The sequence below is a fragment of the Acinonyx jubatus genome, chromosome B4, assembly GCF_027475565.1.
Source record: "Acinonyx jubatus isolate Ajub_Pintada_27869175 chromosome B4, VMU_Ajub_asm_v1.0, whole genome shotgun sequence".
Taxonomy (NCBI): domain Eukaryota; kingdom Metazoa; phylum Chordata; class Mammalia; order Carnivora; family Felidae; genus Acinonyx; species Acinonyx jubatus.
The window spans coordinates 35,736,862-35,763,807 of NC_069387.1; the positions used below are offsets into that span (position 1 = coordinate 35,736,862).

The 26,946-nt window shown below is 36.7% G+C and overlaps 1 protein-coding gene across 13 annotated transcripts in view; it reads right to left on the reverse strand.

Annotated features, from left to right (window-relative positions):
* ERC1 (ELKS/RAB6-interacting/CAST family member 1) overlaps positions 1 to 26,946 on the reverse strand; it is a 505,760-nt gene that overhangs the window by 111,370 nt on the left and 367,444 nt on the right. For all 13 annotated transcript variants that reach the window (XM_053225651.1, XM_053225649.1, XM_053225652.1 and 10 more), the window contains one exon: positions 11,356 to 11,500. In XM_053225651.1, the coding sequence (XP_053081626.1) occupies positions 11,356 to 11,500 (145 nt within the window). The remainder of the gene's footprint in view (positions 1 to 11,355; positions 11,501 to 26,946) is intronic.

Genomic DNA, 26,946 nt, shown 5'->3' on the forward strand with positions numbered 1-26,946 from the left:
GGGGTTCTCCAGCAGTGCCTAACGTATATGTCTTCTCAGGAATGCCTGCCCAGTCAAGCAAAAGATACCTGGCACTATATGTGTGTGGTGGAGAAGTGGATACGTGAATGCTCTCTTGGGCTGGTCTCATCATCAAGAATTTAAACTGCTTAGTGAGACAGACAGATGCCTACTAAATTCTGCTTTTCACCAACAGCTACAGAGTAGCACTTGAGTTACTTCAACACTTGCTATTTATTTTCCCCTTTATTCATTAACAGCTCAGGAGCTCTTTGTAGCTTTACCTTATTAATGTTCTCTTTCTAAAGAATGCAACACAATTTATTGTTCTCTCTCCAATTTTAGATGCCACTTTTAAACTAGTTTTAATACTGTGATGAATGGGTTTTTCCAGCTATTCCAGAATTAGTGACCAGGGACCAAAGCTGGGGACAAAGAAGAGCTAACCAAGCCATATTATATAGAGCTACTAAGAGGTGGCAGAAAAGGCATGACTGTCCACTAGTTCAACACGTCAGCACATACCTTTTCAGCCTGAGACAGCTGGAAGTGTGGTGCCAGGACTGGCAGAGTAGTCTTGATGGCACAGGGATCTATGTAAGTGTACACTAGGGTCCCTGTGTCCAAGCTAAGCGAGAGGGCTCGAAGAGAAGTCAATCCTAAATCCTAGTATATTCAATCCTAAACTCTGGGTAAGAGTAAAAGAAAAGGAAATCGGCATCTCGTTCCTGTCGTTGGTACCTCCTTAGGCATCAATCAGCCTTGTTGATTTGCCTTGTGCTTATCCAAGAAGGAAAAAAGAAACTGGCGATAGATGAAGAATGGACAGAGAAGTACTGAGGCAGCCTATAGATTCTCACTCTCACTATCTGGCATGGCAAGGATATAGAACTTTCCTGTGAGTCAAGTAACATTACAGAAAGCAGCCAGGTTTGTGTCTTTCAGTTACTGCTTTCCTCAAGGAATTGGGGGCCAATGTTGGTCAGAGAGGCAGCATCAGCATTGAGGACCCCAACACCAAAGGAAGCGGAAAAAAAAAAAGAGAGAATGGAACTTGTTCATTTCCCAATGTAGGCCCCGCTTATGAGTCGAGGTAGGGAAGATGAAATCAGTTCTGCCTTATTGTCTTACCTGTTTTCTGAGGTCATAAATTAAAAGTCTTTTCTAGAGTTTAATATAAATATGGAATATTCTTCTGTCTGGATTCTTTTGTTCAGTTGTGTTTTTGAGAATCACCTGCATTGCTGTGTTTGTAGTTCATTCCTATTTATTGTTGAGCAGTATTTCATTGCATGAGCATACCACAAATTGTTTACTCATTCACTTGTGGTAGCCAACCTTCAAGACAATCTGCAAAGATCCCTGTTTACAGTTATTCACACCACTGTGTTGTTCCCTCTCACATCATAGACAGTTGGTTTATGTAATTAATAGAATAAGGTTGAAGTAATGGTATGTCACTTCTGAGATTAGACTACAAAAGACATTGTGGCTTCCGTCTTTGTTGCTCTTTTCCTCTCTCCTGGATCACATGCTCGGGGGAAGCCAGCTACCATGTACTGAGTAACCTTCTAGAAAAGCCTTAAATGGTGTAGAGCCAAGAGTCATATGGGTGAATCTGGAAGTGAATCTTGTAGTTCCAGTCAAGCATTCAGGTAGACCCGGCCAATAGCCTGACTGCAAATTCATCAGGGATCCTGAGTCAGAACAACCAGCTAAGCTGCTCCCAGATTCCTGACACTAAGATACAATGTGAGATAACAGATGTGTGTGTGTGTGTGTGTGTAAGATTTTATTTTTATTTTAAGTAATCTCTACAACCAACATGGGGCTTAAATGTACAACCAGAGATCAAGAGTCACATGCTCCACTGACTGAGCCAGCCAGGAACCCCTAAGTGTTTGGTGTTTTAAGACACTAAATTCAAGGTATTTTTTATGCAGTAACAGATAATAGATTTTGGTAACTGCCCCAACAAAAACTTAAAATGTGGGAATGGCTTTGGAATTGGGCAGTGGGGTGGAAGCTGGAAGAGTTGGAAAGATTTTGAGGAGAGTGTTAGTGAAAATGTAATGTGCCTTGAATAGACTGTTAGTAGAGATACAGGTTTTGATGAGACTATCAATGGGGTCTTCAAAAGAAGTGAGCCACATGTTATGGGGATCCTTGTTAAGTAGGAGCAGAAAGTTCAGCAACAACATTACCAGCTGTAATGTGAAAAGTAAAAAACTGCACTTAACGAACTGAGTGATTTAGTTAAGGAGACTTCCAACTAGAGGCCTGAAAGTGTATCCTTGTTCGTTCTTGCTTCTTATGTAAGAGGAAAGAAAATCAATCATGTTTCCACCCCAAAGACAGCTTGGTCCTTTTTTGTGTTTATTGGGAACTTAACAAATAATAAACTTACTGGCAACACACTTCCATGACAAATTTCATTCCTATGGAAAAATCTTTAACATGAGCAAGGACCCTACTGAAATGTCTATTTTCTTGGCTAGTTAAAAGGATTTTTCATAATTTTTTTTTCTTTTAGTAAAAGAAAATGATAAATCCAAAGTCATGGCTTTCACCAAACTGAGTTCATATTAATAGATGATTAGTATGTCCTCACATTATTTTAGCTCTGTTCAGAAACAACTATGCATACTACAGAGAACCAACAATAAGTCTGTAAAGTAAGAATCCAATTATTTATTATCATGCTCTAACTCAGCAGTTCTAAATGTCACTTCAGTAAGTGGGTTGGGGCCTGGGCCTAAGAATATGAAAACCAAATCTGAGTTGATGTGTTTTTTTTTTTAACATACCTGACCCATAGTTTCATTTTTCAGAACAAACTTGAGCCAGTTCTTCCCAAAACTTAGTAAATAAGAAGCAATCACATTTTTACATACAAAGCAATAGATTTACATTCTTTACTCAAAACTATGAGATAGGTAGAGGAAGACACTTCAAACAAAATAAAATTATTTAAGCTTGGCTTACATAGAATCAATATTGAAATAGCATTTTCTTTCATTGAAACTGTGATAAAAACAAAACAAAACAAAACATGTGCCTCAAAGTTGGAGTTGGAACAAATGATATTTTTTTGCACCCTAACCCTCAGTACCAAATAAAAGGAATTTACTGAACTTTCAAAAATTTATTCTCCTTTGGACCATGGATAAACATGAGAAATTTAATCCAAAAGATAGTTTATTTGGAAAGTTCCAAATGCCTGGAGTGGTAATGAGAAGTACCTTTTCAACTATAACTTCACAGTTAGCATATCATGCTACTATAATGGTAGCCTTCAATGCTATGAGGAGGAAGAGATGACATATCTCTCTTTGTCATCTGGGCCAATGGTCAGCCTTATAACATGAGAAAAGGGGTCTACAGTCAAAATAAGAACGGTGTTAACCTATACACACATTCAGTTTACTATTAACAAAAGTAATAAAATAACCCAAATAAAGGAAGCAAAAGAGAACAAGTCTATATTATAGAATAAGTTGTTTCTGAGTGAGCTATGTGGATAGAACATTGAATACTGTCATTATCAGTAACCAGCATTCTAACAAGGATAAGGAAGTCTGAAGAATGTATAGATACGGGTTTACAAATGCATGAAGGTATAATGCTAGATGCAGTAAGTGCCAATTCAAAGCACAGGCCAGTTTCCTGGGCCTAATTAGTGGCTGTCAAAGTCCTTAGCACTATCCAATAAAGCAATAAATAAAAGTATCATGCAAGGTATCACATATGTCACATGTAGCTCCTTGCAAGAGACTAAAAATCTTATCTAGAGAGTGAGCAGAACTGAATAAAAGACAATTACTTAAAGTATAATTCACTTCAGATAGTTTTCATACTGTGCTTCTTGAAAATACTTGGAGCAACACTGAAGAAACTCATTTCCATCAATAACTTAGAGAGTAGGGAAATAAAGTGGTCTTGTGAGGGTTAAACAAATAAAATACACACAACACAACAGAAAAGTAAGAAAGTATATGGAAACACTTGACTGAAGAGTATAGGATTACCTCCAGTATCAATAGGGATCACCTGGGTGTAACTGCAAGGCAGCAGAACTGGGACAACTGGGAAAGGATTGTGTGAACAGAAAGGGATATTCAGACTGAACAGTGAGAAGAGATCAGGAGCAGGCTCTGGTCAGCTGAGCACTGTGCAGATGAACCTTGGCATTAGTATCTGTCTGACAGCTAGCTTCCCTGAGTGATACATCTATCTGTAGGTATATATACACATCACACAGCTCTGTACTTATGTATTACTGTTCTCCAGAAGATCTTGGTTCTAACTCATCTTCAAACTTCCTGAACAGAAACAGGAGAGAGATAATAATCATTTTACTTGGGGGAAATGAAGCACAGATACACAGCAACTTATCCAAGGTTTTTCTGTATCCACTAAAATATGTATATGCATTATTTATGATTCTTCACACCTACTCAGCTAGTGAATTTAGCTATCCTTAATCTATTTATAATTCTTCTATTTGAGCATTTTGGAAACTGACAATTTGTTGAGAATATATAAAATAAGGACAAATTAAAATTAGTTTAGAGTTCTTAAAATGAGACAGATTGAACAATCTGAAATTGTGGGACAAATCACTGATATATGTTTTTGCTCAATTTTCTTGTGTAGTGTGAAAGAACAGCAACTTCTTTGCCACATTAGGTGACGTGAAAATTCTTATGTGACAAAATACCTAGAAATGCCGAAGTAGTTGAACATACAATAAAGAGAAGTCTCCAAGAGCCATGTTTGCTTGCACCCTTCTATCACCAGCACCTAGAAGAGGGCTTGGTACATAGTAAACACTAAATAATAATTGGCAAATGTTGCTAAAATTAATTTAGGTGAGTGTCTAGAAGGATCTGTTAACTGTAAAGGGTGTGGGTCAAGGAAGAAGAGATTCCTGGACAGCAGGGAAAATGTTAAGGTTGTCTTGAATTATAGCCACAGAGTTCCAATTAGGAACACTGATATGATGGTGTATGCTATCTGTGCTAAAGTACAGATCTACTCTTCTTATAAGCCTTTGATACCTATAGGTGATTTATGCTGTTAGCTGGTCAGTGGCCTTGATTTTACCTTCTGTGAAATGGAACTACACTATTTTTTTTTTAATGTTTATTTTTGAGAGAGAGAGAGAGAGAGAGAGAGAGCGCATACAAGCAGGGGAGGGGCAGAGAGAGAGGGAGATATAGAATCCCAAGCAGGCTCCAGGCTCCGAGCTGTCAGCACAGAGCCCGCCATGACGCTCAAACCTACAAGCTGCGAGATCATGATCTGAGCCAAAATTGGATGCTGAGCCAGCCAGGCGCCTCCGGAACTACATTATTGTTATTTTTTGTTGTTGTTGTTACTGTTTTTGTTTTCCTGGGGTAGGTTTATTTTATTTTATATGAAATTTATTGTCATATTGGTTTCCTTACAACATCCAGTGCTCATCCTAACAGGTGCCCTCCTCAATGCCCATCACCTACTTTCCCGTCCCTCCCACCCCCCATCAACCCTCAGTTTATTCTAAGTTGGAACTACATTATTAATAACCTCTTTTCCTCACAGGAGATGTTGTTAGAAAATGATGACAATATTTTGCGAAATTTTTCTTCCAAAGGGGAGCAAGATGAATGTTCCGCGTCACATATAGCCAAATGTGAGGGTATAATAAAAGATGTGAGGCCATTCTGACTTTATAAAGATCTTTTAAAAACTCAACTGATTTTTGATGTCAGTACACCACACAGGACATTTCCTGATAGTTGTCTTAATACATCATCAATGAGAATAGTTCAGGTCTTGCAGGAGAATGAGAATATAGAAGGTATAAAGAATCACAGGTTTAATGCTGACAATGATTTTCATAATAAATTATGAATATGAGAAATTAATATTTGAGAAGAAAAGGTTAAACCTTAAAACATTTTATGTGATATAACTCAAAAGCAATGATTGATTAAAAAAAAGGAACCAATCAAAATTCTGTGCTTCTCATTATGAGTGAATTGACTTGACTACTTATCTTACTTAGACCTAATTTAGCATTATCCTATTATAGAAAGTAGAGCATTTGCCTACAGAACTCAAGAGTTGAAAAGTTCACAGTGGATAACATCATCAAGTTTCCAGGGTAATCTGTGATTATGAAAAATTAATATTTTAGAGGTAGCTACTACAGATTATTTTTCTCATTTTTGTTTTCTTCAAAAAGAAACTCAACCCGAAAAGCAACTAAATTAATTCTGTCTAAATCTCAAGTGGGTGGTCAGCTAAATATTCTTTAAGAACAATAGTTTTAAACCCATAGGACCCTGAAATGACTACTATGACTGTCTGCTCTTAGAAGGAACCTGTAATTGTTCTTTATTTCATGCATGTCATGTTCACACATGATAAAGGTCAGGGATAGCAGAGCTTATGTGGGCAATTTTCTTAACCCCACATAAAGGCCAAACAAACTGGCCACAGAGGCTACCTGCTGGACAGCTGCAGGGTTAGAATATCTCTTCACTACCCGTACACTGGTCAGGGATCCAGGGGACCAAACACTCTTTTATAATCACTCTGAAGTTGGAAAGTCTCCATATATTCAGGGTGGTCAAAGTCTCTGAGAGGCTGGCTCCCAGCTGGTGCTTTTAGGAGCCATTTGCAGATGGTTCAAAGAAGGCAGGACGTGAAAGTGAAGGTGCACTGTTAGAACAACAGCATGTTTAGTCCTGATAGAGTACTGCCATCTCCAAAGACAGAAAAGAAGCTAAATTATACCTCACCGTACTTTTGCAGCTTTAAGTTCATATCATTTCTCTTAGTAATTTGGAGAACAGAGTCAAATCACACCATTTCTTTTTTGTTTCAGGTTCTTCAGAGGAAGAGAGGGGAAGTATTGAAATATAAAAAATACCCTTTCCCATCTCTCAGGGGAACAAACAACTGTCATAAAAACTTAAAACAACATTGTTTGTATTATTCGAATTGCAATACAACTTTCCTAATTACCAACTGTCTGGAATTTCCATGTAAGATGGAAAGAGTAAGAAGAGAATGAACTCTGGTCCTTCCACTTAGTCCTTGTGGAAATTTAGCCAAGAAATTTAATCTTTTGGGGTCTGAGGTGCTTCATCTACATAATGGAGATAATACCATACAGAACTGTGGTGAGGATTAGATATGATGTGTATAAAGCAACTATGCCCAGCATATTATAGTCACTTGGTAAGTGGTAGCTATTTTTGTATTTATCCTATTTTCACATATTTCTGAGAACTTGTATGAGTCAGGGCTAGAAGAGGCATGTATGCAAGCAGAAAGTCACAGAACTAGAGAGTGAGAATACATGTTTGGGTGTGATAACGTTCCTAGCCCTGACAACTTCAGGCAGGTGGGCGTTTAAACAATGATCTTCTATGATGAAACTATAAGACTTAAAAAAGATATATCAGAATTATTTTTGAAAAATGCTGTATTATAGTTCTATCACTGAAGAAACAGGTAAAAAGAAAAAGGAAGGATAAAAAATACCACTTATTCTCTTAAGTGCTCTGAGAAATATGTTCTTCCTCACAGGAGTAGAACACAATGTGCTGGCTATATAATTCTAAATACAATAGTCATACTGAAAAGTAAACAGCTATCAGAGATGACTGAGAAGGAGAGCCATAGGTACTGAAGCTCTCCCCTCCCTCAATGTAGCATGTATCACCTAGAGATAGCACAGTTCTCACTGTGAAACAGGGATCTCTGAAAGTGGAAATCTAAGTGCTATGGGTTTGCTGTGTTCTTTAATTTCACACCAACCCTGTGAGGCAGGTAACATTATCCAAATTCTATAGATGAATCTCAGAGAAATAATTTGTCTCTTTGGTAAAAGAGACAGCTAGAGAGAGGTACAATCTAGGTCTGATTAGCTTTCTGCCAGGTTGTTAACTAGGAAGACATTCATTTTCCATTTATACAATATTTGACACACAGTAGATACTCAAAGAATGTGAAATGAATGGGCAAATAAATCACGTAATGCAGGGATGATTTGCTGAGACTGTCAGCAGGAAATGATGGTAAGACTACTTTCTACAGAATGGTTTTGCCAAATGTTTAGAACAACTAGTATTTTAAGCACTACCCTGTGAGCTTCTTCTTTAAGGCAAGTACTGTGTCTTTATATCCCTCATGCCTAGACAATGCTGGAATAAAAGAATATACTGTTGACATTTCATCCTAATGCAGAGGATTCCAAAATTATAGTTGTAAATGAGACTGTATAGATTCAAACCACATCAGTTTAAGTTTGTAGCATTTACTCATAAAGTTATAGTTGACCTTTAAAAAAACAGAAACAAAAAGCAAAACAAAACAAACCCAACCATGTAGCTTGTCTCAAAAAGCCCAATCTGCCCATGGCACATCTGCACAGAGCACACACAGGGGCAGAGCCAGACTTCACACTAACAGCAAATACAATATGGAGGCTATAAAATTCTTGAGGTGAAAAGAAGAAAATAATGCTGAGAGAAAGGCCATCTTGTGACAGCTGCTGTGGCTCAACAGATTGTGTTAATGCTTTCCAGGGTTCCATGTGAGTTTACATTAAATCCAGCGTGGGTGCTTGACAATCACAGCAGGGGCTTCTTCATGACTTATAATCCGAACACACTGGTTGGCACCCACCACAGCACATCTGGAGTTTGTTAGACAACCTTTAGGTTTTATTTTTTTCATTGGCTCTGGCCCCTTCCTCTGATGCAGCCTCTCCAAGTGCTGCTTTGCCATGAATGAGTCACGGAAATAAGTTACCCTGGGGTGGGTATGTAAATTGGGACCATCTTAGAGGGTGACCCCCAAATCTGTAAATCCCTTGTTGCTTCATCTCTTTCTGACAATAGGAACTGCCCATGAATGCCAAGAGCCCATCAGGCAGTGGCAGCTCCATTTACTGGAAAGCCCGGTCAACGTTGCCTGCTTCCTTGTTAGGAAATGGCCTTTAGATTGAGGCACATTCCAGCAAGTCAAGGACTAGAAGCTTTAAATTAAAACAATATTGATGCCATATCCGCTTTCCAAAAGGCCTCTCCCTTGTCTAAAAGTTAGTACACACACTTAGAAAAATTAAAGAATCAAATATCTTTGGCAAGACCGGTTCCTTCTTGCTCATAGCATCCTAGATACTCTTTGAGACAGCAGGAATATGAAACTTTACATGGAAAGAAGACAGGAAAACACTGTTAGGAAGGACTCCCAAGAACTACATTTATCTTTCTCCTTACATAGATCACATCACTATAGAATACTCAGGGCATATAGTTAGATGTAAAGGCATTAAGCCATTATTTTTAAAGATTATAAGTTCATATCTTCAACTTTCACCTACTGAAAACATATAGCCTTGAGAACCAAGTAATCAAAAGCTACTATGAATGAGATGCAGTACTCTAGTCTGCTAGACATTTTATAGAGATAGTGTGAGCAGGGGAGGAGCAGAGAGGGGGAGACAAGAATCTGAAGCAGGCTCCAGGCTCTAAGCTGTCAGCACAGAGCCTGATGTGGGGCTTGGGCTCATGAACCACGAGATCATGACCTGAGCCAAAGTCAGATGCTCAATCGACTGAGCCACCCTGGCACCCCCAGATGTCCTTAAAATTAAGCACATTCTTCCTGCTTTACTTAACCGGTATCCAAATACTGGTTGATGTCCTCTTCTTATGACAAATTATTTTAGGACACTGGAAAAGTTTCTTTTGCTTATAAATGAGCAGTGGGTTGGGTTTTCTTGCTGGTCATCTATCTATCCTGTAGAAAGGGACATCCTCAGAGAAAGACAGATACCATATGTTTTCACTCACAGGTAGATCTTGAGAAACCTAACAGAAGACCACGGGGGAGGGGAAGGGGGGAAAAAAGAGAGGGAGGGATGCAAACCATAAGAGACTCTTGGGTACTGAGAATAAACTGAGGGGTGATGGGGGGTGGGTGGGGGAGAGGGGAAAGTGGGTGATGGGCATTGAGGAGGGATGTAAATGTAGCATGTATGAACACTGGTTGGGATGAACACTGGGTGTTGTATGGAAACCAACGTGTCAATAAATTATATTTAAAAAAGAAAAAAGAAAAGAAAAGGGACATCTTTTGGTATTTTCTCAGCAAAGTTGGCCACAGAAACATAAAATCTAGTTCTACACAGTTTTAATAATGGCCCACAAACAATTATTTTTATTGTGTAAATACTGATTCTTGTTAATTTGAACATTAAATATTATGTAAAAATACTATCAATTAATGATCCCCTAGAGTAGAAAAGAAGAAATTCCTTCACTTGAAAAACTCTTTCCCAGTCTTATTACTTCAGACAGAAGAGCAAATGAAGGCAGACACAACGCACAGAAAATGTATCTGAGAATAAAGGAGATGATACTAGAAGACATGACTTGTGGACACTGCAAACAGTACAAGAATGGCCAGTGAAGAGCATTAAAGATAAAGAAGGGGACTTAGATTCAGCTTTCTGTTTATTTTCAAAGATTTTCCCCCCAGTTTAAAAATTGTGGTAAAATATATATAACAAAAAATTTATCATTTTAACCATTTTTAAGTATATACTTCTGTCCACTAAGTACATTTACAACATTGTCCAACCATCAACAAAAGGGAAGTGTTTAGCTTTTATTTCCACAGGTTTTACATAAATATTAAGCATTACATTTGGGGAGGGTTTAGGTTGGAAAAGAAAAGGGCAAAACTTTGCCCTTACCTTCAGAACATACTTAGCTCTGAATAGGCTAGAATTGTTTAAGTAAAAATATGCCTTCTACAGTGGGACTCTGGTTGGATCATTCAAAAGAAATGAGCCTTTTTCATTTCACCCGGGCAGAATTTCATTAATTTCATCCAGCCATTGCACAAGTTAAAAAATGCTCTCAGGAATGCCTGGGTGGCTCAGTTGGTTAAGCAACCAACTCTTGATTTCGGCTCAGGTCATGAGCTCATGGTTGTGGGATTGAGCCCCAGGTCGGGCTCTGTGCTGGGTGTGGAGCCTGCTTAAGATTTTCTTTCTCTCCCTCTGTTCCTTCCCAGCTTGAGCATGTGCATGCTCTCTCTCTCTCAAAAACAAAACCAAAAAAACTTTCTCATGAGAGACTTGTGACATCTCTAATTCCTAGATATAGCCAGAGATTTGTGAAGATTAAAGTCTCTGCTTATGAAAACTAACTAGATACAAAGATCAGATGTCTAATATGAGACACGAGACCTTAAAATACAAGCTGGCAAGGATAAAGGTAGGGAACGGTGTGAAAGCTGGACCTACTGACCCTCTATGGTGGGGCCCTCCCTGGCATTTAGTTATACCTGCTGTTTGAGCTGCTGTACCAGACGATCCTTCTCCCGCTTCAGTGCAGCCACTTCCTCTTGGGTCTTTTTCTTAGAGGATGAAAGCTCCAGAAGAGCTATGTTGGCATCTTTTTCACTAATGGCAGCCAGAAGAGCTTCTTGCCTACAAAATAAGGAAAATTCCAGGGCTTTCATTTATCCTGAAAACAATCCTTTGAAGTTACTATTATTATCACACCATTTTATGGGTGATGAACCCAAAGCTCCGAGAGCTTATATAGCTTGCCCAAATTCACACCAAGTAATGGTGCAGCCAGGAATCCCACTCAGGTTTCTCTGATTGTAATGTCTTTATCACATGTTATACAGACATCTTAATAAAGAGCTCCTATAGTTATAGTTAAACTCGAAAAGTAAACAAAACTAACGACTTTTAAACTAAGAATAATACTGTCACCCATACATTTGACTCATTTAACTTATTCTTTTGATAAGCATTTGGTACCTTCCAGGCAAATTGAGGCATTACTGAAACTGAAAACATTTTTATGTACAGAGTGAATAACAAATTGTAAACATTAGTAGATAGGATTTAGAAAATCAGCCATCTGTTCTTGGAGCATTCTAAACATCTACAATTCTCTTTCTCTCATCAATGCAAATACGTTTCCAGTCATGGCTTTATTTGGCAATGATCTGTGCACTTTGAAACAATAACTTAAACCTTACAGATTCCTTGTGGTTTGGCTAAGGACTTTTTGGTTCACATCCAGAGGAAAAGAAGGTGGGATTTAAAAGAGGGGTGAACAGGAGAAATTTACAAAATAATCAGAATGAAGTTGGTGAACAATTAGTCTCACAGTCAAAAATGCATTCCTCAATAGCATATCTTTTATTTAAGTCATCTCTAAGAAGGCAGATTTGACTTACAGGAACTATTTAAGTGGCCTGAGCTTTTGACCTAAGGAAATGCTGAATCTGAGAATGAACTGCCCAAGTTTAACCTTGCTTCTGTCTTTTGTTAAGATAATTATGCTTCAATAGCAGTCATCTGGAAGAGTTTTAGTTTAGCCACAAACTGGAAGACTATCTTTTGCATATTCTGACAAGGATTTTCTATTTTCTGGATGGGTAGGTCTGGAGAACTCTGAACAAGCAGTACTAACAAATAGAGGATATAGATCAGCTTACATCATGGAAATGAAGATTTGTTTAACCAGTCTTTGCTGTTGGAAGGAAAGAAGATTCTCAGTGACCCCAGTCTAATTTTCCACTGTCCCCACACTCTATATAATTCTAAAAAAATGGCAGATGGCTTATCTCGTGAAGTTCTAATCAACACCAAAGGGATAACAATAGTCTAAATATATCCACTGACCACTTGAAAAAAATGTTAAGTGGTGAAATGAGCTTAAAGGTGGAGGAGTTCAAGTTGGTCTCACTATGCACAATTTCCTGCTGATTGCTGTCATCTGTTCCCTTTGGGGAAGCTCAAAGACTGACAACGCTGGAATGAGAAATGTGTTTTCTCAATAAGGGTGCTGCAGCATTTCTGTGCACCAGTAGTCAGAATTACACATTTAGCAGCAGGCAAATAACAGAAGATGAATGAAAGATAAATGACTGTATGCAATTAGATCAAGTAATAAGCATCTTTGCAAATGCGAGATACAAAGGTGATGGGACCTGAGTTCCATTCTGTGCTCAAGGAAAGCCTCATAATGTGAAATAGTCAACATTATTCTATGTTGGTGAAGCATCTTGACCAAATTCCAAATTCTTTTATAAATGATATGCTTGGCCAGCTAGTGCGGTACAGTTAATCTCTGGGGTAAAATGTCACATTCCCAAACTGCAATATGATATAACAGGTGACAATTCAGATTCTAAATTTTAAAATAAAGGATGTGGCACTAGAGTGTGAGCCACCACAATAATGCCTTTTTACTAAGATATATCATTTTAAATCTTTTTCTCTTTTTATATAAAATTCAAATTGAAATTTTATTATTTCATTTATGTTATTTTTTATTAAGCATTGATAATATGCTACAAACTGCACAGAATAAAACTTCATCTCCCATACCCATTGCTCACAATCACTGAAAATTCCCTAACAGTTTAACATACCATTGTCCTTTCCATTTTAAAAGTATACCCTTGATACTGATTTCTACATGTGTATGTGCCTACAAAGGGCAATTGATAGTCCAGAATAAAATATTTTTATTATATATTGCACATATATATTGGGTAATGTCAGAATCTTTAATGAGTATATTAGTTTTTAGGTTTTTCTTTTGTTTTTGGAAAGAAAGAGATAGTATTGTTCTCTTGTCTACAATTTTGGTAAATTTGAAATGGACAACTATAGGGGAGAACAACTTCATTAAAAATTCAGAAGAAAAAAATTCCAAAGAGAGGCAAGAATACTAAATGTAATAAATAGTAACAGCCATCTAATTTTTGGGAATAAGAAAAATTGTTGTTCTCTCAATACATCTGGTAGTAAAGACCATGGGATATAGGTGAACTTACGTGGTTAAGTTTTACAGAGAGCACTCAAAAGTGTCAAAACAAAAAAATTTTAGCCAACACCCTGCTTTTCAGAGGAAATGGAATTTAGCGTGGAAAAAAAAAACAAATTACAAAAATAATCTTATTTCAGTAGCCACTTAACTCTTAAATATAACTGGTTCTTTGGGAACAAAAAGGGTAACTTTGATAAAAGTAATTTGCATTCATGGAAGAACTGGAAGATACAGAAAACTATAAAGAAGAAAATAAAAATACCAGAAACAGCTCCTTTTTATTCAGAGTCAATTGCTTGAGATGTGGAAGTCACCTATTCAAAATCAAATATGGCTATTTTAAAGAAAATGAACCTTGATGAGGATTAATAATTATTGGCTTTAAGAGTCTTACTAACTCAAGTCTATCTACAGAAGAGGAAGACTGGCTAGTGAAGCACATTCTGACTTCATTTCCCATGAGCCCCGAGGGAGTAATATACGCACATATAATATGAAAGGTAATATATGTATGCCACAGCCCAGAGCAAAATAAGAACTGCAATGCTCTTCCTGCTAAATTACTCTCCTTGTTCTTCTGTTAAGTCTTTCCCTCAGTTAAAAAAAAAAAATGTATACACAGAACCTTTCAAAGTGATTAGTGACCCCCTACTGCTTGACTAACATGCCATATTACTTGCATAATGAGTGGGTAGTAGCAGAAACCCAACTTTAAGTCATTAAAGAGGTCTTTTCACTCCATCCCTGGTGCTTTAAACTACATAAGAGTTGAACCTGCCCTTTGACCTGAAAAATCTAATAGAATCAAGATGTCTCTAAAAGTACTCTTCTGTGTCATTTGAGCTTCAAGAAATAGTAAGACCACCTCCTTCGTCCCCTTCTCCCTTCTGAGAAATTTTGGAAACAGGAGGCAAATACTCAAAGCAAATGGAGCTCAAAATCTTTTTGAAAATGCCTGAATCCTTGAGAACAACAAAACATTAGACAGCTATCGCTAGTAAATAAGAAATATAATCAGTGTTGGAATGATGGTGGTTAATTTAACAGTGAATCCCAAATATGTGTTTTTAGTAGAAACACCAGACAGAAAAGGAGTGTGAATGAAGGGATGCCACCAAGGTTTATTTTTCCCTCTTCCTCCAACTGGATATTTCAAATTGAATGATTACACAATCAAGTTTCACAAACTCCTGAAAACATTGGGAGATCAGATGAAAGCAAGAATACGTCAGTTGCTTTGGATGTATTATTGTCATGGACATGTAAACATAGTTTAATCTACTTCAATTTTAAGATAAATCTGAAATCTAGATTCTCATCGATGCCTCCTTGATTCTAATGCCTCCTTTACTTGTTATTTAACCATTTAACTATCCAGAGTGAGTAGTAAACTACTGTGATATCTCTTCCACTCTTCCATCAATGAGATGAAAAAAAAATCCTTTTGATTATTATTTTTTCCAACTTCACTTACAGAGGTCTCAGAGTATGGCACACACACTACCTTAATTAAGCTCAGTAAAAACCAGTTTGCAGGTGAGGCTACTTGGGCAAGCCTGACTGAAATGCCTGACCTTTCAAGCTTCGGTCAATGTCTTATTATCTCCACTGTAGGTACCCAGAAATATCTTTAATGTAGAATGTCAACACTAAATAAAATTTTCCATCTACCATAACAAATTTCTCTTTCAGTGTTAATTAAATCACCATTATTTCTAGATCCACTAACTGACAACATCTAAATAATTTGAGTTCTTTGCTTTTCATAACCAATATTCACATTTTGCTGGTTCTTCCTTTCTAATACTTTTTAATGATATCGTGGCTTTGTATCTCCAGATTCACTATCATAGTCACTACCATCCTTTTATCATGGGTCAATATCATTCTTGAACCCATTCTGATTTCTCTGTCCTTGTATAATGTCCAACTCTCCCAATTCATTTTAATCTGGTTTCTTACCACATCAAGTGCTTTGGCTTAATATTTAACCAGCTACAATTTTCAACCCATTTCTTCTTCACTGTCCTTCAAGGACCCTATATCACTGAGTTACCACTTTTCACTCAGATTTATGCTATGTTTTCTACCTGAAATGCCTGTAGCTTTCTTGCCTTTAAAACCTGACTCCTCACTTGACTGCTAACTTTTCTCTATTTAGCATTTCCTGTCAATTCACAGTTTAAATGATACTAACAGGTATGTGCTCTGTAAATATCAGTCAATTCATCTACATGTGCAGGGCTGGCTTCCCCAACTATATTATGTTTATGGCTTATATTTTTAAATTTTTCTTCTAATGTTTCTATGGGTTTGCTGGTCTTTCAATTTATTAGCTAACTTAATTTTTTTTAAGTTTTTATTTTTAATTGTGATAAAATACACATAACAAAAAGTTTACCATTTTAACCATTTTTAAGTTTACATTCGGTAGTGTTCCATACATTCACACTGTTGTGCAGCCAATCTCCAGAACTCTTTATCTTGCAAAACTCAAACTGTAGCTGTTAAACAACTCCCCATTCTGCCTCCCCAACCCAGCTCCTAGCAATCACCATTTATTTTCTGTCTCTATGAATTTGATCTCTCCAGGAACCTCATATAAAGGGAATCCCACTGTATTTGTATTATTGTGTCTGGCTTATGTCACTTAACACAGTGTCCTCAAGGTTGGTCCATGGGTAGCATGTGTCATAATTTCCTTCTTTTTTGAGGCTGAGTAATAGTCTACTGTAGGTATACACCACGTTGTTTATCCATTCATCAGCTGATGGGACTTTGGGTTGTTTTCGCCTCTGGCTATTGTAAATAATACCCCTATCTTTAATTTTTAAAATATACTATTTTCCTTCTAGAGTCTTAATTCATGGCTTTGAACACCAGAAGCTTGTAAGCATAATTAATTTTCTGTATTTCATGTGCCTAAAAATTTACAATTTTTTTCTTTTATTTGGTATGAGTTACTCTCTATACTTTGGTATTATTATTCACCAGTGTTCCTTTTTGCCTAAAGCCTTTAATTTGAAATAGCTGGAATGTAAGCTCCATAAAGACAGAATCTTCATCTGTCTTGTTCACTAATATACCCCAAGTGCCAAGAATAGTTCCTGGCATGGAGTAGGTACTTCACAAATGTATTCTGAACTAATACCTCTTTCAACTCTGACTCCATTTCTATCCAATGTGGTGGTTTGTTTTCCCAATTATTCCAATGTATTCCCTTATTTTAAAGCTATGTTTCATTGTATTTTTAAAGTGGGGTTTTTTTTTGCGGGGGGGGGGGGGGCGGGCCCCAGTAGCATGGAAGGCAAATGAGCAGTGAGAACAGGGAAAAATTTGAAAATATGAAAGAAACCAAGACTGGAAAGAGACACTAACTTTGGCTAATTTACATTTCATTTAAAGAAAGATTTGTTTTACTCTAAGTAGACAGATGACAACTAGAGTTGTAGGCTCAATTCTGGATGACATAATTTAAGATACAGTGTTAGAGGGTATCCAAAGGAAGGTGACAGGATAGGGTTATAAAAGGGCATGTTAATCCAAAAAGATTTATCCATACAACATGATAATGGCTGTCCGAATAACAAGAGCAGGAATAGCAGAAATAAGACATTTAATGTGTATTCCTCTAGAGGGCACAAATGGCACTGAAGGGAGGAAAGTCACAAAGAGATTTCAGTTTATATAAAATGAACATCTAATGTGTTAACTCTTGTTAATAATTAGAATTGGGAGGCCTAAAAATTGGTAGAGCTTCCCATGACTGGGTGTTTGGAGAGCTTATTAGAGATACTGTATAAATGGTTTTGTTTTTGAGTGGTATGTCTACCCTCTTTAACTGTAAGATTTCAATATAACTAATAAGATGAGATAATAAATGGTAAGTGCCAATAAATCATATGAGTAGTGGATGCTCAAGGAATACAGTAGACAAAGAAATCACCTTAGGCCGAGGACATAGGAATTGAGAGGGACCTTATTCTGACAGAGATAATGAAAAAGACAGAAAAAGTGGCAAGTGTAAAAGCACAGGCATATGTGAGGACACATGGCATAACTGGATTAGAGGGTTTCTATGGGGAAGGAAACAATGAGAGAAGCTGAAAAGGTGGCTTTGAATCAGAGTAGAGATGGTCTGGAATAGCAGAAAGGAATAAACATGGATTATGAAATCCTTGAGGGTTTGGACCAAAACTTGACATATAGGGGTTACTCAAAATACTGAATAAAGAGTAACTTGATTTTGATAAAATGGAAGCACCAAAAGTACTAGAAAAGTAAAATAGAGGTTTAGAAAGACTGATTCAGAGGCAAAGAGGGGAGACTGGAATGGATGATATTCAAAGCAGAAAGGTTAGGATGCTATTGCTGGAGATTTATTACGAATCAAATTCCCATATTACAAGAATAATTTTTAAGGAACAAAGAATGTCTAAATTTTGGATTCAAGATCACATGTGGGACTATGATAAACTGATATACAATGAATATGAAATATAAATATCACATTTATGTTTTGATGCTGGAAAGTAACTTTCAAATGTCACCAAACAGAGACTATCTTAGGGCATTTGATCCAATAGTGTCTGCTGGGGTTCTGCCTTGTGTAATCTTCATACATTACAGTAGCCAGGCCTTTGCCCAGAACAATGTGGAATCTTCTCAATCTTCTCTTGCTTTATATCTACTGCCTGAAATAAGGGAATAAAACTGATTTATATTAAGAAATACACTGACATAAGAGTGGGTAGAGGAGCTATCCCAATACGGACTACCTTATTTTTCAGAAGTCCTTGAAAAGAATCAAAGTTAAAAGAAACTGGTAGTAGTTATAGCTTAGTAAGTACGGTTGATTAAACAACATTTTGCAGGGAAAATCTGTATTCAGTTTTTCTCCTCACTTTTTCTAAAATATGAGGGTTTTGATATCTCCACACACTAGAGATTATGACAAGTTTGGAAAATTTAGTTCGACTGTGACATTATTGACACTTCTGTTATGAAGCTTTGCCTGCTTCTCAGACTGGCAAAAAACTTGATGTTTGTATCTACGTTTGTTTGAAAAAAATAAAAGCTCATATCTTTTCCATTTGTTTTAAAAAATAAAAATTAATTGTAATCTAATCCACAAAGAGAAAGGAAATCAGAGGTTCCCAGAGGTTGGAGCTGGGGGCTGCAGACTGACTAGACAGGGAAGCAAGAGAACTTTCTGGAAATGTATTATAGCTTGACGATGGTGGTGGTTACACAGTGTATACATTTTTCAAAACTCCTATACTGTACCCTTAACATGTATACATTTTATTGTATTGATATTGTAACTTAATAAAGTTATTTTTAAAGTCATTAAGATTTTCTAAAAGAGGAATGTTACACAGCAAACACAACAACAATAAGCACAATGTATTTTTTCATTATGGTAAAATATACATAACATCAAATTTGCTTTTTTAATCATTTTTTAGTGTATGATTCTGTGGCACTGTATATTCACAATGGCCTGCAACCATCAAAATCATGATCTTTCTCCAGAACTTTTTTTTTCCAACTGAAACTCTGTATCCATTAAACACTATCTCCCCATTCCCTCTTCCCCCAGCCAGGGCAACTACCATTCCACTTGCTTCTCTACAAATTTAACTACCCTAGTTAACCTGATAAGTAGGACCAGATAGTATTTGTCCTTTTGTATTTGGCTTATTTCATTTAGCATAATGTCTTTAAATACAATGTATTTTTATTCCCCCCAATTTAAGTGACCTTTAAGATAAAATATACACTGTTAAGTATTTTTCCCAAGTCTTCTTTCAAACTTCTTTTCTTTACTCATGTTTTGAAACAAGAAAATCAGATCTCTAAGAATCTATGCCTTTTATTCAGTCATTGTTGGACTAGGAAGTGGCGGTGGCAAGAGGCAAAATCTGACGGACTGAACAGATGGGGAAAGGTCTGAGGTGGAAGCACTGACAGGACTTAGTGAATGAAACTGGCCTTCTGCTCTCCCTTATTAAGTCTAGTTTAAAAGTATAATATAGAAACATGGTTTCAGTGCTACATCTACAGACTGGAAGTAACTTAGAATTTATGTGAAAAAATTGTTTTCTGTCAATGTTAACAGTCATTTACAGTAATACTAAAAATCTGTTCAAGAAATAGAAGGTAATATTTATAGAAGTTCTACTATTTGGTTAAACTTGAAATAAATATTAAATTACACAAAAGCTTCTCTGCAGCTATAAGACAATACCACCTGAAAAAGTACTAGCAACAGAATAAAACAATCTGGAGATAAAAGGTCTAATAAAGAACTTCATACAAAAATAGAATGGCTTCCTTTTAAGAAACACCAGAATCCAGCTCTTCCTCCATGAATATTTTAAGTAAAATGCAGCTTCCCTGATTGTAAATAAGGTCTCAATAAACTCTGGACGTTCTTTCTACTCTTTCTCCCCTTGTTTCATAATGAAGAAGCAGCTATTAGTTTCATCTTTTATGGGGCTGATTAGCTGACAATAAGTAAAAAGTTCAAAAACTACACCTTCAACTCAATAAATAATCACAATCATATAAATGATGCATTATGTGGTGCAACGCTCCAGAGTTTTGCTTTCCTGGAGACACTTTTATAAAACCAATTTCATGAAAATTCTAAATAGTAAAATAGACCATATACCTGGAATCTAAAAACTAGAAATTAAGAGATCAGAATTAGTCTCAGAATATGTATGTGTGTGTATATATATATATATACATATATATATATACATATATGTGTATATATATATACATATATATATACACATATATGTATATATATATTGTTTATTTATATTAGAGAGACAGAGTGTGAGCGGGGGAGGAGCAGCGCGCGTGCGCTCTCGCGAGACAAAGAATCTGAAGCAGGCTTCAGGCTCTGAGCTGTCAGCACAGAGCCTGGTACCGGCTTGAACTCACAAACCCTGAGATCATGACCTGAGCCAAAGTCAGCGCTTAACTGACTGAGCCACCAAGGCGCCCAACTCAGAACACATTCTTTAAAAAAATGCTAGAAAAAAAGGATTACTTTAAGATAATATCTACTCATTTAATGTGTCATTTTACTTGATTAGAATATGATCCACTGAAAATTTACAGAATCCACACTAATTTGTAAAATAATGGTACATAGTACCTATCTTTAAAAGAAATCTAGAGGGGCGCCTGGGTGGCTCAGTCGGTTAAGTGTCCGACTTTTGGCTCGGGTCATGATCTCACGGTCCGTGAGTTCGAGCCCTGCGTCGGGCTCTGTGCTGACAGCTCAGAGCCTGGAGCCTGCTTCAGATTCTGTGTCTCCCTCTCTCTCTGACCCTCCCCTGTTCATGCTCTGTCTCTCTCTGTCTCAAAAATAAATAAACATTAAAAAAAAATTAAAAAAAATAAAAGAAATCTAGAGCTATAAATTATTCAAATACCAAACTGTATATAAAATGCATCTACATAATCTCCATATTAAAAGATTCTAGTGAGTGATGTATTTTTTTGTGATATCCAGATATGCAGAGATCAAAACTCCCTTCAATATTTTATGCAGTTGGTTGAGCGTCTAACTCTTGATTTTGGCTCAGGTCATGATCCCAGGGTCATGGAATGAAGCCCCACGTCAGGCTCTGTGCTGAATGTAGAGCCTGCTTAAGATTCATTCTCTCTCTCTCTTTCTCTCTGCTCTTTCCCCCTGCTCATGTTGCCGCTCTTAAAAAAAAAAAAAAAAAAAAAAAGTGTACTTACCACAATGAAATTAAAATGAACTACAACTTCTAATGAAACAGATACAGAAAGGAAAACAATATCATTTAGGTAAGAATCTTAGACTTTGTTCTTTATGTAGTCACAGTTCATTAGAGTGAGTTGTCCCTATCTCTGGTTCTGTATAGAAGTGATTTCTACCTAATGTCCAGCTATTTCCAGAGAGAACTCATATAAATAAAAACATATGTTTTATTTGATCTAAAATGACTCACTGTTCATGCTACAATTCCTCATGCTACAATTATTGATGTTCATCTTAAAAGAAAAAAAAAAAGACTCCACCGACCCTACTTTTCCCTAAACTTCTATGCCTTCTCTTTTTCCCTCCTGGTCAAAATTTAAAAAAAACTCTAATAGAGTTCTAATTAAAATTATGGATTCCTTATTTCAAGATGGCAGACCAAAAACGTCTCAGCTCCCTTCTCCTTTAGAAAAATCACTCTCAAATATCAGGATAACAACAAATAGAAACAAATCCTAACCTTGAAAATACAAGAGTTATGGCAAAGTGTAATATAAAGAGAAAATGGATAAGCAAATCCTTAGAACATGAAAAGCAATCCAAAGTGTCTACTGAGGAAAACAGCTATGAGAGGGAAATATATTTACCTGCAAAACCCAAGAAGAGCTCAAGAATGATTAGGTCAATAGCTGTGGAAAGTTGTATAACTTTAAAAAATGTTTCAGACTTGCCTTACAAATAATGGTTCTCCATTATTTGGTTCTCCAACATAAAATAAATTATTAAAAATGGGAGTCTCTGCTCTACTGCTGACCTACTACACCTGAATTTCAAAGGATGGGCATCTATAACTTTTAAGAAGCAGTCAAGGTAATTTTGAGACCCACTACTTTACAGAAAGATGAACTAATTTAAAAGACCAACAGTAAGGTATTATAGGTACCCCTGATTCCTCACATACTTGCTAAGCCTCAATTTTTATTTAGTATTTGCATTTACTGTTCCTAATTCAATAAATACATAAAAACCTTCTAATTCTATAGTGAAAATAACCAGTTATTTTAAACTCTTAAATTCTGATGATACTGCAGACATTAATAATATTGACCATCACTGGACTCAGAAATATCATGCAGAGATGACTTCTGCAGTGTAATTCTACCCAACAGATTATTTGAAAAAAGGTTTAGGCAAACATCTCATAATGCATTCATAGGCAAATTTCCTCCTTTATGGCAAGGGCCATCACAAGACAGACAGGTGAACTCAGAATCTTCTACTTCCAAATCTCTGTCTTTAAAAATAGCTGGCAGTCAAGGGAGTTTTTGTTGGGGATTATTCAAATCCTATCAAAATCCCTAGTGAATTATGTTCTTAAACCCACTGATTTCTGCTGGAAGTGCTGGGGGTGGGGGGAACAGCTTAGCATGAGCCTCAAGAGATGAAGCTAAGTGGTGGGTTCACAGTAACATCTGGGGATGATATGTACAAAAAGATTTATATTGTTTTTTTTTTATTTTGTCTTTACTGTTTCATAATAGTATGTCTGTTCTGCTTCAAGGTTAATGGTGTAACATGAACAGAAAATTTCAGAATATGAACCTCTCTTATAATGATGTAGTCCCTTCAAAATAAGGCACACCTGTTATTGTCCTACTCACACTTTCAGGCTATACCATTTATTGTGTCTTCTTAAGGATGTCTCTATTTCCAAAGGAAAATAAACTCTTAACATTGTTTCTCAGAATTCAAACTCCAGCATACCTCCATTTATTTAGATGTCTGTTTTAAGAATTATTGAATGCTGTAAGCAATTAATCCCTGTACTTTGTCACTGTCCCACTGTTTAGTTAACCTTTTCCAGTCATAGATGGATAACATGTCCATACCAGCTGTCCACACTATGCTACCGTGGAAGCTTGCTTTTTTTTTTTTTTAAACATCCACTGCATTCCAAGTCTGTTTGCTATGACATTTGCTAGAAGAATGCCGATGGTATCATGGCACTCATTTCTCCACCTTGCAGAATGATCCAGAGCTAAGTGTGTCTTGATTTCACCAAATATCCAATATCCAACATTATACATAACATGTAACGTTTGAATTGTTGGTGCACTGCCTGAAAAAAGTGGGTACTGTTCCCATGACTAAATACTCACAATATTCCTCAGGTTATAGATGAAATATATAAAATTTGCAGGCATATAGATTAGTAATGTGAGGTGTGCTGAGAGAGAACTAGAGACACTGGTGTTGCTGAGATCTTGAAGGCGATCAAAAGCATTTATTGGCCAAAATAGACGAAAACAAATTCAGTAATTTATTACCTTCCTCTGTTAATTATTCAACAATTGTATTATCCATCTGCTATTAATTTGTTGGCAAAAACTGTAAGAGCAACTCCTCTCCAACACAGCTTTGGAATGAAACATCTGGTGGAGAAATTCTATAGGCATGGGCAAGGAGTTGTGCCTGCATTTGGCAGATGAATTATTATTGTTGCCGGCTTGGATGATCCCACCTTCTCTGCATCTCTTCTTAGGTTCTAGCTACTTGTAAAATGCCAAACTTAATTTGAAAAGCATGGTTATTATACCTAATTTTTCATATATATATGGCATATGATTACAGTAAGCATAAAACAATGGGAAATGCAGAATTTTCTGATAAGTGTTTTTTGACATTTTCTGCATAGCAATGGTATTATTTTTAATAGGAAAAATATTACTCAAAAGTAGTAAAGCAATAAACATCACTGCTTACTAAGTCACACATTTACTTCTCAAAGATATAGGAAAACGACCACTGAAAATATATATATTTTTTTAATATTTATTTTTGAGAGAGAGAGAGACAGAGTGTGAGCTGGGGAGGGGCAGAGAAACAGGGGAACACAGAATCTGAAGCAGGCTCCGTCCAGGCTCTGAGCTGTCAGCACAGAGCCTGACATGGGGCTCGAACTCACAAACCGTGAGATCATGACCTGAGCTGAAGTCGGGACGCACAACTGACTGAGCCACCCAGGCCCTGAAAATATTATTTCGAAACAAGTTTTGGGATTTTACTATATGTAAACTTAAATAAAAAATTTGGGTCGGGGGCTCCCGGCTGGCTCAGTCAGAGGAGTGTAAGACTGTTGATCTCAGAGTTATAAGTTTGAGCCTCATACTGGGTGTAGAGATTACTTAAACGCAAACACACACACACACACACACACACACACACACACACACACAGTAAAGATTTTAAAACTAGAGAAAATGATAACTATAACTGATTATATTTTGTTTATAGCCTCTGGGCCTCTTCCTCCTCAATTGAATATTTTATTTCTCTTAGAGTCCCTCTACTTTGTCTTATGTTATAGCAATATATGCATTTTCTCTATTTCTGAAAGCTGATTGATGGCATAAATGTTATCAAGTCTACCTTCAACTCAGCCAATCTGACTTGGCTATAGCACCTAACTGGTGCCTTCCTTATAGGGGTAATTCCATTTTCCATAGTGCATCCTCTCTATGACTGGTTAGCTCACCTGATCAAAGGAGTAATAAAGACAAGATACCTTCTCTTATTTCCAGTCTGTTCCACAGCCCCAAATTTCACTTCTAGCACACACAGTTGTTCTTTAAGTCAGTATTTCTCAAAAGTGTATTCCACGGAAGTACGGAAAGAGATGTTAACAAATGTCCCATGAAAAAAAGATTTCCATGGTCAAATAAATAGAAGGAACACTGGGCATAATAGTACCCTGGTGAAGAACTCACAAGAGCTTTTTATGGTGTAGGTTACACATCTTTAATGGGAGGCTACATTTTAAAGCAGGGGTAGCCAAACTACTGCCCACAGGCCAAATCAGACTAACCATCTGTTGACATACAGCCTGTAAGCAAATAGCTTTTACATTTTTAAGTGGCTGAAACCACAAAAAGAAAATTATTTTTTTCTAAATGGTTAATTTTATGTTATGGGAACTTTACCTTATTTTTTAAATGTTTATTTATTTTTGAGAGAGTGAGAGCAAGTAGGGGAGGGGCAGAGAGAGAAGGAGACGGAAGATCCAGAGCAGGCTCTGTGCTGACAGCTAAGAGCCCGACATGGGGCTCGAACTCACAAGCCCTGAGATCATGACCTGAGCCAAAGTTGGATGCTTAACAGAGTGACCACCCAGGTGCCCCCCCAAAATACTTTTATGACATAATGTAATTTGTAGTATATTTTATGAATATGATTTGAAATGCAATTTTCAGTGTCCATAAACAAATTACAAATGGGAAAAAGCATATCCATTTGTTTATGTATTTTCTACGACTGCTTTAGCAAGGCAACAGAAAATCAGAGTGGTTGTGACAGACACCAAATTGTCCCCAAAGTTCAACATATTTACTATCTCGTGCCAACTCTTTTATAAGCCATTTTCCAAACCTAGGTGACCACGGAACCCTACTTCCTCAGTTTTCTGAGGAATACCAATAAACAACTGTAGGAATACCAGTATTCCAAGAAAACAGTTTGGAATATGATGACTTAACAATAAGCCAACGATCTCAAAAGAATGAATAAGAGTATAAATGCACTGGGAAAAAATTCACCATGATCAATACAGCCAACTTGATTACCACAGAGTTGGCTACCTGTTAAGCATTTTAAATAGATTAAGTAATTTAATCCTTACAATAACCCTATGAATTTGAGAAAAGAGATATCTAGTAGGCAGTTGTACTGATGGGCCTGGGGCCAGGCCCTGAATTAAAGATGGATGTGGAAATGGTCAGTAAAGAAGGTAGCTGAAATAATGAAACCACCAAGATCAGAAGAGAGGCATATAGCACTGGTAGAGTAACAGTCTATAAAAGAACTAAGGCGGCAGGGGGGGGGGAGACAGTCTTAGAGGAATAAGAAAACAAGAAGACAGTGGTATCTTGAAAGCCAAAGAAAGTATGTTTCAAGCAATAAGAAGTCATCAAATACTTTAAAGTGTTTATAAACAAGTCAAAATAAGGAATGCAAAATTTCCATTTGATTTAGTTTTTAGAATATTTCTAGTTACTGTGGAAAGCAGTTTCATGGCTAGGAGTAGAAGCCATATTGAAAAAGGTTGAGGAGTAGACACACACACACACACACACACACACACACACACACACACACACAGTGAAATACTACTCTGCCATGAAAAAAAAAGAAATCTTGCCATTTACAACAGCATGGATGTACTTTGAAGATGTTATGCTAAGTGAAATAAGTGAGACAAAGAAAGACAAATACCATAAGATTTCATCCATATGTGGAATCTAAAAAAATCAAAACAAATGAACATAGCACAAT